The sequence below is a fragment of the Gymnoscopelus microlampas genome (assembly GCF_963454915.1).
Source record: "Gymnoscopelus microlampas genome assembly, chromosome: 15".
NCBI classification, from domain to species: domain Eukaryota; kingdom Metazoa; phylum Chordata; class Actinopteri; order Myctophiformes; family Myctophidae; genus Gymnoscopelus; species Gymnoscopelus microlampas.
The window spans coordinates 4,198,146-4,218,402 of record NC_139952.1 but is presented as its reverse complement, the minus strand read 5'-3'; the positions used below and the strand labels follow the sequence as shown (position 1 = coordinate 4,218,402).

General features: G+C 41.3%; 1 protein-coding gene across 2 annotated transcripts; it reads right to left on the bottom strand.

Moving 5' to 3' along the window:
- Positions 1-763: 763 nt before the first annotated feature.
- On the bottom strand, positions 764-17,672 carry hgh1 (HGH1 homolog). Of its 2 annotated transcripts, XR_014602484.1 has the most exons (11): positions 17,615-17,672; positions 16,421-16,546; positions 16,109-16,247; positions 14,689-14,826; positions 12,952-13,112; positions 10,802-10,902; positions 8,433-8,531; positions 6,640-6,731; positions 3,051-3,173; positions 1,210-1,558; positions 764-1,155 (listed from the first exon to the last, which is right to left on the bottom strand). XR_014602484.1 is itself a non-coding variant. In XM_084081208.1 (10 exons), the coding sequence occupies exons 2-10, from the start codon at positions 16,531-16,533 to the stop codon at positions 1,352-1,354; spliced, it is 1,173 nt and encodes a 390-aa protein (XP_083937334.1). In that variant the 5' UTR covers positions 16,534-16,546; positions 17,615-17,672; the 3' UTR covers positions 766-1,351. The 2 variants fall into 2 exon arrangements, 1 of the variants encoding a protein (XP_083937334.1); XM_084081208.1 differs by having other exon boundaries at positions 766-1,558.
- Between the last annotated feature and the right edge of the window lie 2,585 nt (positions 17,673-20,257).

The window sequence follows — 20,257 nt, the reverse complement described above, 5'->3', positions numbered from 1 at the left end:
TTTTAGAGATGGCGCCGGGCGCCATTTTGAATTTGGCTGTCTAGCAAAAAATGCCGGGATTTTTGGGAGGGACCGGGGGGCTAAATCTTTTCTAAAGGGTCCAGAGGTCAAATCAATCGTAAAAACATACTTGCCAAAGGATGGTCACAGAACCTCACTTTCGGACCCTACTATAAAACAGCATGCTTACACTAAAATGCTTATATATCCAGACTTATAAGGGCTACTGGCATAAACTTGGTACCTGAAGAAAGCTAAGACTTGGGGGATTCCAATGTTGGTGTCCAACACTGTACAGTTATTACCAAATTGCTGTAGTATTCCTGCAAACACTGAAGAAATGTCATTTTTGTATCCTCGCCTATACAAAGATTACAGTTAGACAGTCAAAAACACCCTGTTACTCTCATGGTTGCACCCCAGCTATATTCCTACTTTCTTCCCCCATAAGTGCAGATGTTCTGTGCAAAGTTTCATGTCAGTAGAATAAAGAATGTGGGTTTAGCACCTGTTTTTTTGGAAAGAGGTCCTGGCGCTGGCGGCCATGTTGAATTTCTCAATTTTGAGGCCTTAATTGACATTTTTGCGCTGGGTATACAGCAGATTTGGATTCAGCACCCCTTAATACCCCTAGAAATGTTGTATACCAAAAATAAACACGAAATGCCTTCGGGGTTATGCTTCTCTGAAAATTGACCCTGTCTACATGTGGAGTTAGGAGGTTTTTGACCATTAATGTGGAGATAGTCGTTTTGTCCATCATTGATTAGAATGACAAAGTCATGGAGTCAGAAGAAGCACTTTTTAATCCTTTAAATTGGTTCAATATTTGTAAAACCCACACACAGACGTAAAGGGTGTTCAATAGCACTGATTTGTTAGAGAAAAACTAAATTTGAAACAGGTAGATTGCCCTAGACAGCGACGATATGAAAGCGCTATCATCAATGTTGTTGTTACTATAGTAACAATGAAAGCCACGCCCTCAGTCAGTCATCAGTGACAGGTTGTTGTTACTACAGTAACAATGAAAGCCACGCCCTCAGTCAGTCATCAGTGACATGTTGTTGTTACTATAGTAACAAGGAAAGCCACGCCCTCAGTCAGTCATCAGTGACATGTTGTTGTTACTATAGTAAAAATGAAAGCCACGCCCTCAGTCAGTCATCAGTGACATGTTGTTACTATAGTAACAATGAAAGCCACGACCTCAGTCAGTCATCAGTGACATGCTGTTGTTACTATAGTAACAATGAAAGCCACGCCCTCAGTCAGTCATCAGTGACAACAGTCTTGTATGTCGCCATGACAACCACCACCTACGTCTTCTCTATCTGTCCATTCCAGATCTCTACTCCTCTTCTTTCCTTCTCTCCTCCTCTCCTCCTCCACTCTCCTTATCTCCTCCCTCCTTCTCTCTCCTTATCTCCTCCTCCTCTCTCCTTATCTCCTCCTCCTCTCGGCTGTCCGCCTCCTTCAGTTTCTCCGCCACATCGTCTGGAATCTTCACCTCCATCAGGTTCTCCATCCCTTCCTCTGGTTCATCTCCTATCAACACCTGGAGGAGAGGAGAGGAGAGGAGAGGAGAGGAGAGGAGAGGAGAGGGTGAGTGGAGAGGAGAGGAGAGGAGAGGAGAGACATTTTTATTAGGCAAAAGAATGTAAAACAACACAGTTACATTTATAATACTTTTGTCTAAAAGGTCCGACCAAAAAAGTCCTTGCGGACTTGTTTCCGTTGGGGTCCTTGAATTAATTTCATAGACATATATAGTAGCAACCAAACAGTTCAAATCAACATAAAATACTGAGAAAAAATACCACTATGTACAAAAAAAGCAGCGTAAACAATAAAAAAATCACACCCTGTGTGAAGAGAGTGGTGCCTTTGATGAGCCCCGTATTGATGTTGATGTCATCAATGTTTGTTTATTGGACATACATACATACATACGGACGGACACACAGACAAAGTCAGATATAGGAGTGGTTGGCACCACTCAAAAATATATACAAAAAAAGGGGAGGGGGGTCGTCTGTCTACCGGGAAACTGGTAGGAGAGGAGAATAAGAGATGCATTTTATTTTATGATTTATTTGGTTGACTTCCTTTGGTTGTTTTTTTGTTGAAAAAACGTGTTGCTATAATCAGTGGTTTGTTCCAGGGACCCCCCAGAAGTTGTAACAGTTAAAAATGTTCGCTTAAAAATTAAATATATATATATATATAATATTTGCACAATTTATGACATTTTCAAAAAATATAGCTCATAGCGTGGCACTCGGTGCCGCACTATGAGCTTGTAGCTCTGCTATTTTTTAATAGCCAAAGACATCTTAAAATGACACAGATGCGTTCCCTTCCCGGTCTTAATGGGTTAAACAGCTTTGTCAACAGTAACCCCCCTGTGGAGAGTTTTAATACACATGTAATGTTACATAATTGCTTGACCACAATTATTAGAGCTAATCGCAATTATTTGGCATGATCTGTAGAGTCTGTCCTATTCATCTGTATAGAAACAGCTGGATGAAAATAACATTCACATATTTCCATCATTGTTGTCCATGCTCTTTTAATGCACTGCGTATCAAATTCTTCTGTAAATGGACTGTTTTGCCCAAAATACATAATAGATTTAGGTACTGGTCATTGTCAGTCATTTCTTTGTATATTGAAGTTATTTGGTAATTTCTGCCCAGTGCAATTGTGGTGTACAAAGCCTAAAAGGCAAACAGAAATGTGTAATTTGTATTTATGTTCCAATGTTCAATGCCAAAACCACAACTGAGTCATTAATCACAATCATTTGATCACAAAATCGCTGTGATTGGTCCATGTTTGTGGGATACAAACCAATCCTTATCCGGTTGTAGAACAACAACATATCGTAAAAAAGAAAAAAATCACCAAAGAATGATGATGAATATTGGACACACACACACACACACACACACACACACACACACACACACACACACACACACACACACACACACACACACACACACACACACACACACACACACACACACACACACAGTTTGTACCTGGATGAGTTTCTCACAGACGGCACCGATTCGAGGTTCTTTCTCCCAGCGATGGAACTCTCTCATGATTGGATAAACCTTCTTATTCTGCAGCATCTGCCGGCCGGCCTTGGTCGCCGTCAGCTGAGACACACAATGTATTCATTTAGCATTTAGACCAGCGGCCTTCAACAGGGGGGTCCGGGGAGCTACTACAGGAGGGGGGCCGCCAAATCTTTGCGTGTTAAAATTAGTCGATTATGTTAATGTAGGTAATAACAGTGGTCGAAAACAGCCAATCTACAAGCTCGAGCTTGTAGATCGGCTGTTTTCGTCAAAGAGGAAAGTGTAGAGGGGGGAAAGAGCAGACCAAGTACAGAGCTAAAGTGGTTAAATGTCTGAAATAAACAAAAGTAAAACATTAATTTACATAACACTGCTGATGATAGTCAATGAAGCTATCTATGAAATCTATGAAAAGGTTTGAAGGTCCTTACACACCGGGGCGATTTTTTCGTGCGAATAATGCGTTTTTTTTTAATAATATAAAGTCAATGGCTCCGTACATGGAGCGAAAAAGCGAAGCGAAAAATCGTCTTTTAATTATTCGGAACGAGTCGGAATTTTGCGTATATTCGCCGTTATGTAAGGACCTTGACCCATTAAGACGCATCTGTGTCACTTTAGATTTCTTTGGCTATTCAAAAATAGCAGATCTACAAGCTCATAGCGCGGCACCGAGTGCCGCGCTACGAGCTTGTAGATCTGCTATTTTTGAAAAATCGTGCAAAAAAAAATGTTTTATATTTTTTTTCAAAAAACTGTTAGGATTTAGTTTTATTTAAAGAATCGCCTCAGGTTTAATCTGCAACACAATTTCCCCCAATATGTAGTGGGGGTCCCTGCTTCATCTCTCTCAGCTAAGGGGTCCTTGGCCTGAAAAACGACCCCTTATTTAGAAATTCTTATCCAGAGTGATTTACAAAGTGTCAGGTCAGAGTAAATGACATGAACTCCAGTCAACAAACAACAAGATATAAAAGAAAAGAAGAGCTACAAGGATAGGATACCAGGTAAACATCAAACCTAGCATCTATCTACTAGGATACCAGGTAAACATCAAACCTAGCATCTGTCTACTAGGATACCAGGTAAACATCAAACCTAGCATCTATCTACTAGGATACCAGGTAAACATCAAACCTAGCATCTATCTACTAGGATGCCAGGTAAACATCAAACATAGCATCTGTCTACTAGGATACCAGGTAAACATCAAACCTAGCATCTATCTACTAGGATACCAGGTAAACATCAAACCTAGCATCTATCTACTAGGATACCAGGTAAACATCAAACCTAGCATCTGTCTACTAGGATACCAGGTAAACATCAAAACCTAGCATCTGTCTACTAGGATACCAGGTAAACATCAAAACCTAGCATCTGTCTACTAGGATACCAGGTAAACATAAAACCTAGCATCTGTCTACTAGGATACCAGGTAAACATCAAACATAGCATCTTTCTACTAGGATACCAGGTAAACATCAAACCTAGCAGCTGTCTACTAGGATACCAGGTAAACATCAAACCTAGCATCTGTCTACTAGGATACCAGGTAAACATCAAACCTAGCATCTATCTACTAGGATACCAGGTAAACATCAAACCTAGCATCTATCTACTAGGATACCAGGTAAACATCAAACCTAGCATCTGTCTACTAGGATACCAGGTAAACATCAAACCTAGCATCTGTCTACTAGGATACCAGGTAAACATCAAACCTAGCATCTATCTACTAGGATACCAGGTAAACATCAAACCTAGCATCTATCTACTAGGATACCAGGTAAACATCAAACCTAGCATCTGTCTACTAGGATACCAGGTAAACATCAAACCTAGCATCTATCTACTAGGATACCAGGTAAACATCACATCTAGCATCTGTCTACTTACCAGGTAAACATCACACCTAGCATCTAGGGATGCCACAATCTGACCTTCAGCCAATTCGAAATTCGGACAGCCCTGGCGAATATTTTTCGATTATTCGACGGCGCCGTTTTTTGAAAAATATTTTTCAAAAAAAAAAAAAAAAAAAAAAATTTCAAATTTTTTTTTTCTTTTTTTTTTTTTTGCTCCTGTTTTAGCATTATCACGGTCATTTCCGGGTTGCGCGGCCCAATTATTAGTTACGTTAATGTTTGGGCTGGGATGCTTTCCAGCAGGGGCCTCAGTGCGGCTGCAGAGTTCATGTTTGGGCTGGGCTGAAACAGTGAAACGCTCTGAAACTGTGGCCATTTACAATTATTAAGACTATAATATTACTTTTATTAGTATTAGCATATATTTTGATTGAAACTAAGGCATACATATTACATATTATACATATTTTTTTTTAATAATTTAAAAAATATATATATTATTAAAATCGAATTTTAAAAATCATTTTCGATTATGGAGACTGTAACGAATATTCGAAAATTCGAATAATCGGTGGCATCCCTACTAGCATCTGTCTACTAGGATACCAGGTAAACATCAAACCTAGCATCTATCTACTAGGATACCAGGTAAACATCAAACCTAGCATCTGTCTACTAGGATACCAGGGGTCTATTTCACGAAAGCGGAATTAGATTATCCCGGTTTAAAAGGCAAATCCAGGTTTGACAAGCCTTCGCTGTTCAGTCGGGAGAACCCGCCCCCCCCGTGTACTCCCGGACCCCGTTGACCCCCGACAGGGGAACGGGGTACACGGGGGGTCCACAGGGGTCCATGGGGGGCGGGGTGTCGACGGGGGTCAGCGGGGGTCCACGGGGGGATGGGGCCGGGGGTCTGGGGGTCCAAGGGGGGCCGGGAACCACCGTGGACCCCCGGCCACCGTAAGACATTTTTTTTCCGGGCTTGTAGATCTTCGATTTTCGCATAAGAATTGAATAACAGTGGAAAAACTCATTGGTTTACGATTGGAGTCATTGGACTAACAGCTATTTCACAAAAATTGAAGAACAAGGCACTGCATTAATAAAGCTTGGCTGTTAGCCTGGTCCGGACCAGGCTAACTTCACAGCTAAATTGCCATGGTAACTAAGGCAGGATTGCTTCAATTATTTTGTGAAACCGGATCATGGATAAACATGATCATGGATAAACATGATTGTTTACCAGGATACCTGGTAAACAATTAACCTAGCATCAGTCTAGACAACATGCTATCTAAATACCTTTATGCACATTTGTGGTCAAGTAAACAGTATAAAGTCTATCTAAATAGCCTTTATAAGCATAAAGTTGGACACACCACATTGTGTGAGTGCTCTTCATATTACCAAGTAATGTTACATTAAGTAGGTCAAAATGCCCTGATTGATTGTTTGATGTTAAATGCACCTTTAAGGGTTTCTGGACAATATTGAAAATATGTTTTGGGGTTGTAGGATTCATTTGTGATTAATCTTTATTAACTACGACTAATTATGGTATTATGTGTTATACTGTGTGTGTGTGTGTGTGTGTGTGTGTGTGTGTGTGTGTGTGTGTGTGTGTGTGTGTGTGTGTGTGTGTGTGTGTGTGTGTGTGTGTGTGTGTGTGTGTTTACCAGTAGTAATGTTTCCAGTAACATCTTTCTGATATCAGGGTCTGGTTCTCTCTTTTTGTCTTCAGACAAATACTGTAGATCTACTGGTAACCCTGTGGACAGACAGACAGACAGACAGACAGACAGACATATAAGTCTACAGTATATTATAATAGAGGGCACGCACACGCACACAGGCCCAGACTCTTCTCCATTCTCTAAAACACCCTGGACAACGCTCCACACGTCCTAGACTCTTCTCCATTCTCTAAAACACCCTGGACAACGCTCCACACGTCCTATACAGTACTCTTCTCTCTTCCCTAAAACACCCTGGACAACACTCCACACGTCCTAGACTCTTCTCCCTTCCCTAAAACACCCTGGACAACACTCCACACGTCCTAGACTCTTCTCCCTTCCCTAAAACACCCTGGACAACACTCCACACGTCCTAGACTCTTCTCCCTTCTCTAAAACACCCTGGACAACGCTCCACACGTCCTAGACTCTTCTCCCTTCCCTAAAACACCCTGGACAACGCTCCACACGTCCTAGACTCTTCTCCCTTCTCTAAAACACCCTGGACAACGCTCCACACGTCCTAGACTCTTCTCCCTTCTCTAAAACACCCTGGACAACGCTCCACACGTCCTAGACTATTCTCCCTTCACTAAAACACCCTGGACAACGCTCCACATGTCCTAGACTCTTCTCCCTTTGTTTAAACACCCTGGACAATGCTCCACACATAATCTGTCTGCATTCTATTCATGATTATTCACCTTGTTTATTTCAAGTCGCTCAGGAGAGCGTCTGCTAAATGCCTACATTGTAAATTATAACATCCATGGCTTTAGTGTAAGCACTTTGTATGTATGGAGTAGTACGGACACCAGTGGATATTTGTGGTCGAGTACACCCAGATACACGCACGCACGCTCATGTCACTCAGTACTCTATGGGTATAAGTGTATAAGTGGGTATAAGTATAAGTGTCTCCGCCATATGTGACGGCTACCAATTATAGCAGAGACAGCACAGTACTTTGCCAGCCTTTTTGCCTCCATTTTGGGCATCCCAAGTTGTTGAAGCCCTCTAACAACCAGTCTGTGGGTATGTCCTAGGCCCTTGGTTCTCAAAGTGGGGTCCGGGGTACCCCCAGGGGTACTTGAGGGGGTTCCAGGGGGTCCCCAGCTAAATGATGAACACGAACCAAATGGACCCTTATGGGTCTGTAACTCTGAGAGTGTACAAATGGAACCAAATGGACCCTAACAAGTCCATTTGGTTCCATTTGTACACTCTCAGAGTTAAATTAACATTGATTTTACGATATAAATTGGGGTCCCAGAGATAGAAATGCCATTAAATGGGGGTCCGTAGCCTCTAATGCATGTCAATCTGGGGGTCCTTGAAATTAAAATGGTTGAGAATCACTGCTAGAGCCGTAAAAAAAATCTTCTCTTACCCTGACATATCTTTTGAAATGGGGGTCAGCGGGCTAATAAGTGTCAATTTGGGGGTCCTTGACATGAAAAAGTTTGAGAACCACTGGTAAATAGGAGTTGTTGGTATTTAATGACCTTAGTCATAAAGGCTTCACACACAAACAGACACACACGCGCACACACACACGCACACACACACACACACACACACACACGCATGCACGCACGCGCGCGCGCGCACGCACGCACGCACGCACGCACGCACGCACGCACGCACGCACGCACGCACGCACGCGCGCACGCACACACACACACACACACACACACACACACACACACACACACACACGCACACACACCTACCTTCATTCTCTTCGTCTGTAAGTTCTTCTGGACCGGCCAATGGGAGCACGAGGAACGGTAGGATGTCCACTGCGTCGCTCAGCAGCCACTCGTGATGGGCTGGACACACACATATGACATGTTCATATGTAATACATACATATTATGATATTATGTTCAAATGTAGTGCATACTGTATATACCAGGGGTCTTCAACGTTTTTCAGGCCAAGGACCTCTTGGCTGAGAGAGAGAGATGAAGCAGGGACCCCCACTGCATACTGTATAGTATACAATGCTGTTGCAGTTTCAACTTTTTCATAGCTTCATAGATAGCTTCATAGACTTGTTTGACAGTGTTGTGTAAATTAATGATTTTTTTCTCAGACATTTAACCACCTATAAACCCTCTAGTCCAGAGGTCTTCAACAGGGGGTCCGGGACCCCTAAGGGGTCCTCAGAGTTACTACAGGGGGTCCGCCAAATCTTTGTGTGATGTTTACATTAACCACTTCAACCAAGCATCCCTATTCTGAGAACTTTAGCCAAAAATAGCAGATCTACAAGCACACAACGCCTCGCGCTGCGAGGCGTTGTGCGCTTGTAGATCTGCTATTTTCGGCAACGTGGTTTAGTATAGGGGGAAAAAGAGCAGGCTAAGTACAGAGTGAAAGGTCAGGTATACTAAGTATTGTTTAAGTGCATGGTTAAATATCTGGAAACACACATTAACATGAATCCAACATGATGGTGCTGTGAAACAAGTCTATGAAGCTGCCTATGAAATCTATGAAAAAATGAATATTCTATACAATATATAATGGGGGTCCCTGCTTTATCTCGCTCTCAGCCAAGGGGTCCTTGGCCTGAAAACATTGAAGACCCCTGCTCTAGTCAACTCGACCCTTGGCTCTCGACTTCGAATAGGGATGGATGCTAGGGTTCAAGTGGTTAATGTTCCTATCACACAATGATTTGGCGGCACCCCCCCTGCAGTAACTGTGAGGACCCCTAGGGGTCCCGGACCCCCTCTTGAAGACCCATGGTATACACAATATAATTACATGTTAACCACTTGAACCCCATCATCCATATTATTAGACTAGAAATGTACCAGATACCAGTTTTTCCTTCCTGATACCGATTCCGGTATCAGGAATCCGAACAACTCTAGGGGACATTAGCCAAAAAGTATTCAACTATTTTTGGTCACTGTGTAGATTTGATTTGAAAAAAACGGCCCAAGTACAGAGCCAACACAGGTCGAGTTTACCAAGTCTAGAGGGTTTAAGTGCTTACATGCACATACATATGATGTGTTCATATGTGCTACATACATACTGTATATCGCTGCTGTCATGCAGAAACATGGTATCTCCATGTTTCATATATTTATTATTTCTTTCCGTAAATGAATGCCCTACTTCATCATACAAGATTTTCACACAAAAAATGCAATAAAAAGGAACGGTTTTGGACTTACAAGGTTTCCACCAGACAGCAATACAGTATAATGACATGTTCAAATAGTCATACGTATGCATACATATTTATATATAATGACAGTTAATTATTTCTTAATTGACTGCCCACCTAAACTAAAGTATGATACTTTGCCTTGAGTGTTTTACTACAGTAGTCCATACCCGCCATTTCCATCCTCCGTCGAGCCGGGCTATGGGACTGCAACCACAACTACAGATCCCATTGCCTGGGAGGACCGTTCACAAAAACACTAATATTTAAGCTGCTTACATTTGGGGAAAGTGTTCTTTTTTTAATGGCTTTGTCACAATCTTCACATGCCAATGGTCAATGCCCATGTGCAGGTTCAGATCGATTGGTCAACCCACAAAATAGCAGATCTACAAGCTCATAGTGCGTCACTTCGTGCCGCGCTATGAGCTTGTAGATCTGCTATTTTTTTTTTATCTTGAAAATTTGTGCAACATTTAAAGCAACCATTTTTAACTCGAATCTTTGCTTCTGGGGGTCCCTGGAACAAAGTATTGGGGGTCCGCGGCATGAACAGGTTTGAGAACCACTGATATATAGCAACATAAGTTTTAGCAGAAAACTGTTTAGAAGACGTTTAGATTTAGAAGACATGTGAATGTGCTTTTCTCTGTACTCAACGTCGCTTTACAAAAACAGAGCAAACAAAAACAACTTCATAAGAGTAGGATGTAAACATTAAATATCATTTAATCTATTTTCATTATAGGCTCCATGTCCTCCAGAAACGTGTGCGTGCGTGCGTGTGTGTGTGTGTGTGTGTGTGTGTGTGTGTGTGTGTGTGTGTGTGTGTGTGTGTGTGTGTGTGTGTGTGTGTGTGTGTGTGTGTGTGTGTGTGTGTGTGTGTGTGTGTGTGTGTGTGTGTGTCTGTCTCACTGTGGTCAAAGCAGCAGTTACGTAGAGATCCAATAACTCCTCCTCTTCTTACCGTTGATGCTTCATACAGAGTGTAAGGCAACAACCTCTGAATTACACACCTATCACACACACACACACACACACACACACACACACACACACACACACACACACACACACACACACACACACACACACACACACACACACACACACACACACACACACACACACACACACACACACACACACAGGAATGGGACAATAATTAACAGCGGTTGTGTAATGCATACTGAACTCATTACTGCAAGTTTATGTAATCAAAAAATGTTGTTGTCTTAAAAAAATATATTTGACATTTAGAGTAGCCAATTATTATAATTGTTTTTTACCCAGGAGGGCGTAGTGCCATATAGTTCTCAATGTGGAGTCCGGAGACCCCTAGGTGTCCTTGGGGGGGTTCAGGGGGTCCCCAGAAAAAGTAGTTAACACAGCAACACATCACAATATATGTTTTTGAAAAATATCGAAAATATTTGGAAGATTTACATGCACTTCTCTTCTGGGGGTCCCTGGCACAACACGTTTTCAGATGGGGGTCCGCGGCCAAATACATATTAATTTGGGGGTCCTTGGCATGAAAAAGTTTGAAAACCACAGTCCTAGACTCCATGGTGGTGGGCAGGTACTTTACCCCTGCACCACCTGAGTGCCCTCATTTATTAAAGGTAGGGTAAGTGACTTTCCTTTGTTAAAATAAGTGTTAAATAGCTCTATATTCTGATACTACTCTATATACTAGACACACTATAGAGTGTTTGTTCAGTAACAGGAGTCTCCATGTCTCTCCAGCTCTTTGATAAATAGAACATGCATTTTCAAGTCGGGATACCAATTTTATCCAATCAGGAGAGAGAACACACACAGGACACAGGATAAACAAGTGCAATTGGAAGTGATGACACAAAGAAATTAGCAGACAAGTTTGGAAGTGGAACACTATAAAAATGAAGCTGATATATGGGTACTCTCTCCTGATTGGCTGAAGATTTGCCACCCACCTGAAAATGTATTTTCTGTTTATTGAAGAGCTGGAGAGACGGGGAGACCCTTGTTACTGTACAAACACTCTATAGCAATGAGTACTATCAGAATATAGAGCTTTAACCTTTTAACAAAAAACTTTTTGTTTCAACCAAAAAATATCACTTACCCTAGCTTTAAAAACATGAAAAAAGTTGAAAAATGGAGATAGCTGGTTTCTGCCCCCCAGCGACGATATTTTTTATTGTTCCATATTATGCCTCATATTGACAAGACAAACGTTGCAAAAGGCTGCACAGCCGAAACCAGTGTTCATTTAGTTTTATTTATAGTCTTTTTAATAAAATTCCAATTTAGTTTTAGTCATATTTTTTGTCATATGATGATTTTAGTCAACTAACTCTACAGTTGATTTAGTCGACTGTATATTATGATGGCGTCATAATGCCTGATTTATACTTAGTACTCTATTAGCTCAGCTTGTAGATCGGCTATTTTCGGAGCGTGACACGTGACACACGCAGGACGCAGCCAAGCATGAAAGGACTTGTATTAGTTCCACTGAATCTCTTCTCCACTAGTTTTAATTTGTTGAAAAAAGTGTCAATATATTTAGCTTTAGTCGTCATAGCTTAGTTTTTATCTAGTTTTTGTTTAGTTTTCGTCAATGAAAAAAGGTAGTTGACGAACCCTTAATGGTTTGATTAAAAACACAGCATGTTCCCACTGGACACATTGATGATGAGTTTAATGAGATGCTGGACGCACACCCAGTGTTGTATTGGTGATTTTGTTAGTGGTGGGACTCTATTTTAAAGACGTCACGCGCACGTTGCTTAACACGTTTACACTACAGGTCACACAAAGGTAAATTGATATGCATCTAGGCTCATTCTTATGTTAATTCACCTGGTGTGACATCCGGCAGTCGGCAGCCTTTGTAAACTTTGTTGAGGTGTTAATTTAAGGATTGTTTTAAATCAATGCATGTGCATGCGCGTGCTCCTGCTCAAAAAAGTGGTTGCACGGCGTCCCATGACCAATGCATCCCTGCGCACACCTAACATCACCCATATGCACGCACACGCTCACGCACACGCACACAGACTAGCTCCACCCCCTACCTGTCCTTGTCCAATAGGAAGCTTCTGGCTTCAGGAAGTTGTGTGAGATTGGACAGCAGCGGAGCCAGGTAGTGCAGAGACGCCATCTTGTTGAAGTCTTCAGTGCAGAAGATCTCCACCAGCTTAGCCAATCCCATGACTGCTTCCTCTTCTTCCAACACCTGTAAACAAACCCCCAGCTTAGCCAATCAGGGGTGGGGGGGGGGGTTCGAGCAGTGTGTGTGTGGCCACAAGTGGAGGAGGACCATAATACGTCATAATACGAATGAAAAAAAAACGTGTACACGTGATGCGGAAGTCTTCCGCGAGGGGCTGTGAAGAGTGGTCGGGCCTACACTTCATGTACACTCGCTCGGCTCCTCCACTCGACTCCACTCGTCTCCTCCAAAAAGCAAATGACCAATTGGGCCCAGACTATATTTCCGCGTCAAGCCGGAGTGACCGAGTGGGAGTGAGCGAGTGGCCGAGATTTTGGGTATTGTAATAGGCTCTATGCACAGCAGCCATTTTGGAGAAAAATTGGGCCTCTTCTGACTTCCTTCACAGGTGTTACCAATGATACTAATGAAGGCTCTGTTCCATCCTGGTCAAACAGAGTCAGGGTGCTGATATTGTCCATGTTGGCTCACTAGAAATACTAGTGGGTCTCAAAGTGTGGTCCAGGGACCCTCATGGTTCCTTGAGAGGGTGTAACTCTGAGAGTGTACAAATGGAACCAAATGGACCCTCCCGGGTCCATTTGATTCCATTTGTACACTCTCAGAGTTATGGGGGTCCTTGAAATTAAGAAGTTTGAGAACCACTGTTCTACACTAAATGGAACAGAGCCTTCATTAGTGTCATTGGTAACACCTGTGAAGGAAGCAAGGAAGGAGCCCAATTTCTGTCCAATATGGCTGCTGTGCATAGAGCCTATTCAGCTTTATTCTGCGTTCACACTGGCAGCTGCAACGATGCAGGCTACCATTCATTTTCAATGAAGATACAAATATACATCCGACATGTGCAGCTGCTACAACAGCTACAAAGCTGCGAGAAAAGTTGAGCTGGTTTCAACAGCTTCAGATACAAAGCTACAAATACGCTGTGTAGCAAGTGTGGCGCTGAAAACTTGAACGTGAAATCTGCATAATGAGTACTTTCTAAAAAAATTAAAAAAAACAGGACTGTGATCATTTATTATTGGTTTCTGTTTCTCTATTCATTCATCATGCACTTTAAAATATCACCATGCACTTCATACTCTGTGTTGTATTGTTGTATGTTCTGTGTGTGCTACGGGTATATGGGAGCTCCCTAGAAATTTTGTTGTGTGCAATTGTGTATGCATTTGTGTGCAATGACAAATAAAAGCCTATTCTATTCTTTCTACTTTTGGTCAGCCAATCAAGCATGAAATTCCATTAAAAATAAAAAGAAGACGTAGTGAAAATAGCAGATCTACAAGCTCACAACATGTCGCATTGCGACACGCTGTGAGCTTGTAGATCAGCTATTTTCAGTAGTTTTGGTCCCAGGGAGATTTTGGGTCTCGAGCCAAAAAGGTTGAGGATCACTGACTGAGGTCATGTGACATGTCTTGTGGCACAAAAGCATACATCGAGCTTCATCGTTTTCAGAATAAAAGCATCCCTAGCAGACGCTTTTATTTTGTAAACAATAAACACAAGTCTGAGGTCAAAGTTCAACCTTTTACAGCAGATCTCACAGACCATTAGACAGTTAGATCTGACAGACCTTGAGGACAGATCTACAGGTGTTCTTGTGGCGACTCAGGTTGGACAGGATGGTGCAGATGTGATCTGACAACTGGAACTGTGGATCCACTAGATTCCGGAACAACAACGACAGGAGATCACTGTGTTTTACCAAGACCTGGAGAGGAGAGGAGAGGAGAGGAGAGGAGAGGATGCAAGGGGAGAGGAGACAAGAAGAGAGAGGAGAGGAAAGAGGAGGATAAGAAGATAGGAGAGAAGAAGAGAGGACAGGAGAGAGGAAGCAAGGAGAGGAGGTAAGGGGAGAGGAGGGGAGGAAGAGAAGAAAACCTATATTAGTTATAATTGGTTATATTTCGTTACTTGGTTTAATTAGTTGGTTACATTACTTTAATTTAGCTAAACTGTAATGCTGTTAGTTAAAGGCAGGTCCCTGTTTTGAACATACATCTGAACTAGGGGTGTGCCGATATATCGTCCCGCGATATATCGTGATACATTTTCGTGACGATATGTATCGTTTTGGGGAGAAAAAAATATATATATATATTTTTTTTTACAATCATAATAATCAGGCATGCAAACAGCCCCGAGGTGAAAAGGGTGACAGCATGTTGGGTTTTTTTCGGGTCAGGTGTCACACTATTGCCCTATTTGGATTCAAAACGGCTATTGTAGCTGAAAAGCTACAAGTTTGCATAATGCATGAATAATGCAAAAACAGAATTATTTGTTTGCATTTGCTTTTTTTCTCCCCCATATATTTTCATAATAAAAAAAGTGCGTATAGTATCGTATCGAAATCGTATCGAAGTTGTGAGCCCAATATCGTATTGTTTCGTGAAATTAGTGTATCGGCACACCCCTAATCTGAACTGTATCAAAGGACCACAATGCAGTGTTGATTTTGACAGCAACATTTGATTTAGTTTTAGTCATAATTTTAGTCATCTGAAATGTTTCAGTTTTTGTCTAGTTTCGTCGACTAAATATAAGACTATAGTCGACTAAAATGTATTTTGGCGGTTCCTTGATGGCGTCGTAATGGCTGATTTTACACTTGGGTGCATGCTGAAAATAGCCGATCTACAAGCGATCACAACGCGTCGCGATGCGAGCTGGTAGATCTGCTATTTTCAGAGCACAACACCCGAGCGCAACCAAACATAAAATGTTTTAGTTCTACTGGATCTCTTCTCCATTAGTCCCTCACTAACATTTCAGTCTAGTTTTTATTTGTTGACGGAATTGTCACTATATTTAGTCTTAGTTTTAGTCATCGTAGCTTAGATTTTATTACGTTTCTATTTAGTTTTCTTCAGTGAAAAAAGGTAGTCGACGAACATTTTTCGTCGTAGTTTTAGTCGACGAAATCAACACTGCCACGATGGAAATACGCTTTTGAGCTTATTGTGTGTGTGTGTGTGTGTGTGCGCGCTAACCTCATGCAGTGTTTCATCAGCTGACAGGTTGATCACAGCGTGGTAACAGTCCTTCGCTATGGCGAAGGACGGGTCAGACATCAGGGCCACCATGGCAACCACCACGTCAGGTTTAGAACGGAGGAAACGGCATCCGTCCCTACACCGCACACGCGCGCGTACACACACACACACACACACACACACACACACACACACACACACACACACCACACACACAGACATTGACGTGTAGGAGCAGTAGTACTTGTAGTAGTAACAGTAGTAGCATTAGAGTAGTAGTAATAACGGTAGTATTAGTAATAATAGTACCTGTTTGCAGACAGACCCAGTATGTATTCGGTAGCGTGACCTTTGACATCTGGCCGGGTGTCGGGCTTCAGGAAGGAGCTGAACAGCTCCGCTGATTCTGACTCACTCAGCATGCTGTCAATCAAACTACAAGATAAACAAACATCAACATATAAACAAACAGCAAGCTGTCAATCAAACTACAAGATAAACAAACATCAACATATAAACAAACAGCATGCTGTCAATCAAACTACAAGATCACACATCAAAAGACCAATTATTTGTTTACTAACATTGAGCCTGGACGCACAGGTGATTGTTTCACGCAATCAATTCCCAACCTGTTTCGGGGTGCACTGGTTTCAGCACACCCCAACCCCCTCTTGTGTGTGTTGGCTAGTGAGACGCGTCCTAACGAGACCTGATATAATGGGTTTCGTTGCGCGCATACTGGCTGCACGCAGCCAGTATGACGTCGTCTGTTAAGGGGTCTATTGACACAATATGTAAACAAAAAAATATATATATATATTATTGTAAACAAACATTTTTAATGATTTAACCTGAGTAACCATGTTGAGATTTCAATGTTTTTTTTAAGTGAGGAAGAATACATGCTAGCTTCACATTTTAGAAATAAAACATCAAAACATTTACAAAATAAAAACAAGAATTCTGAGTACCAGACTTTTACTAGTAGACAGAGAGGGAGCACGTTATATGAAACATTGCATCATAGACCTGTTATAATGATGATTAGTCAAAACTAGCATTGGATCAAGACTATCGTGTATTTGATCGATTTTTACATTTTTAGCATTGGATCAAATATTCTAAACAATTTTCCATTTTATAGATGTAAAAATGTAAAATTCGATCACATACATCTATGACAGTCTTGATCCAAGGCTATAAGTCCAAACATGAACAGATCAGTCTCAAGGTGAGAGGACAGCAGCACAGCATTAAACACCTGGAAAGATGTTATTGATCGAATATGGGTTCGATTGTTCCTGTTAGAAATGAGCTTTAAACCTAAAGGATTCTTTGGCCAAATCATTATTTTTATATATAGGCTACATTTTAATCAACAAAAACGACATGAAACGAATTGATTACAGTCTCGATATGTCTCCATTCACATTAAGGCCATAGTAAACTCATTATTCGATCTTTAATCAAATAAAAGCTTGTAGATGTTCTTTTATTTACCAGAGTGTCTTCTCTTCACATCAGATCAGCCACATGTTACACAGATAACTGACTGCTTCCGTGTTGTGATGACAGAGGCTCCGCCTTCAATGTTACGTCACTTCCTTTGACAGTGTTACATCGATATTGGTGTCCTGTTGAAACGTGTCTTCAGCAGCAACGTGCATGGGGGATTTTTTCCCCCCTTGTTTTTATTTCTTCTATTTGATCGTGGACGATGCTGTATTCTATCCGATTTGACATACTTTATGTTATGACTGAATAAACTCCTCCATGTATCTAAGTGACACATTGTATTTTGTGGTTGAAAATGTAATTATAATGTTTGACTTTTTGGTATCTTTCGAACAAAACCAAAAAAAGTAATACATGTAAAATGTAGTAAACATAGTTAGTTACTCGTGTGTGACCCATACAAATTAGTCCGGGACCCAAACACTGGTCCCGACCCAGTGTTTGGGAAACATCTGATCTACAATGTCTAGTCTGCCGGTCAGTGGGGTCACTGCATTCATTGGTTGTCTAACCTTTTACATTCAAGGACTCCCATAACTTTGAGAGCGTAAAAACCCGTAAGGGTCCATTTGGTTCCATTTGTACTCTCTCAGAGTTACAGATCTGTAAGGGTCCATCTGGTTCCATTTGTACACTCTCAAGAGTTACAGATCTGTAAGGGTCCATTTGGTTCCATTTGTACACTCTCAGAGTTACAGATCTCTGTAAGGGTCCATTTGGTTCCATTTGTACACTCTCAGAGTTATGGACCCAGTAAGGGTCCATCATTTGAAACCCTCCTCAAGGAACCCTGAGGGTCCCTGCCCTTGGACGGTGGACCCCACTTTGAGAAGTGGCCGCCTTCTTGGTGTCGGAAGGGTTCCTGGTTCGATCCCCGGCTGGCTCCTCCTGGCCGGCTTCTTGTCAATTAGTGCCCTTGAGCAAGACACTGCATATGCTCCTGATGAGCAGATTGGTACCTTGCATGGTTTCCTCTGCTATTAGTGTGTGTGTGTGTGTGTGTGTGTGTGTGTGTCACTATACTTGTATAGCATAGTAGGATTTGATAAACAGACGTTCTGAGGACCATTATCCTGACCCTCACAAGATAAATGGTTGTTTTATTGTTGAAAACTGTTTAGCAGGTATAGAATAGGACACATATTCAGGTTGAGGTTAGGATTAGACATTTAAAAATTAGGTTTAGGGATTAGATATAGTTATGCCTTATTTACACTTTAGTTGCGCACTTGTGTTGTTGCACCGGAAAATAGTCTTACAAAGGCTTTAGGGCTATGGTTAAAAATGGCAAAAAATAAAATAAAAATGGCATCCACAAAATCACTTTCTTGTCCTCACAAGAATAGTAATACAAACCTGTGTGTGTGTGTGTGTGTGTGTGTGTGTGTGTGTGTGTTTGTATCAGTGAATATGAAATGCATTCTAAAGTGCTTTGGAGAATGATGTTAAATAAATGCAGTCAATTTACCACTGTCTGTTATGCAATGACTCAAATGCTCTCCATGTGATAATGTCTACATTAAAATGATTAACACTGCATTCAAATGATAAAAATGACACTATACATTAACTTCCTATAGCAGGACATCGAGACGCACGTCAGAATGCTGAACCACATTCAATATCAAACACGTTATCTCAGTGGTTCTCAAAGTGGGGTCCAGAGACCCCCAGGGGTCCTTGAGGGGGTTCCAGGGGGTCCCCAGCTAAATTAGTTAATATAGAATTAAAATCAGTTTTACCACTTAACTATACATAGGCTATTTGAAAATAGCAGATCTAAAAGCTCACAACGTGTGACATCATGATGCGTTGTAAGCGTGTAGATCTATTTTCAAAAGCAATCCTGAAACAATTTGGTTGAAAAATGAATATTTTAAAAATATTTTACCAACACAAATGAGTATTTTCAGATGGGTGTGCAAATACATATACGGTAGGGTAAGTGATTTTCTTTGGCTAAAATAAGTTACATAGCTCTATATTCCAATATTCAGAGTACCGTACTCATTGCTATAGTGTTTGTTCAGTTACAGGATTCTCCATGTCTCTCCTGCTCTTTATTAAACAGAAAATGCATATTCAGGTCGGGACACCAACTTTATCCAATCAGGATAGAGAACTCAGTCAGGATACAGATTAAAAAAGTGCAATTGGAAGTGATGACACAAATAAATGAGCAGACACATTTGGAACTGGATCACTATCAAAATAGGTATTCTCTCCTGATTGGCTGAAATGTTGTCACCTACCTAAAAAAATATTTTCTGTGTATTAAAGAGCTGGAGAGACAGAGAGACCCATGTTACTGAACAAACACTCTATAGCAACTCTATAACCAAAAAATATCACTTAGCCTACCTTTAATTTAGGGGTGGTATCATCTAACCTCAGCATGAACTACCATTGATGTCATGTGTGTTCTAATAACCATATGACATTTTAAAATATATACTATAATAACCCTGATCTTATTATATTTTAATATACTATAACATTTGATACAAAACACTAAATATACATATTTTGGGGTAACTGCATTCTAATCACATCTAATCTCTCTCTCTCACACACACACACACACACACACACACACACACACACACACACACACACACACACACACAC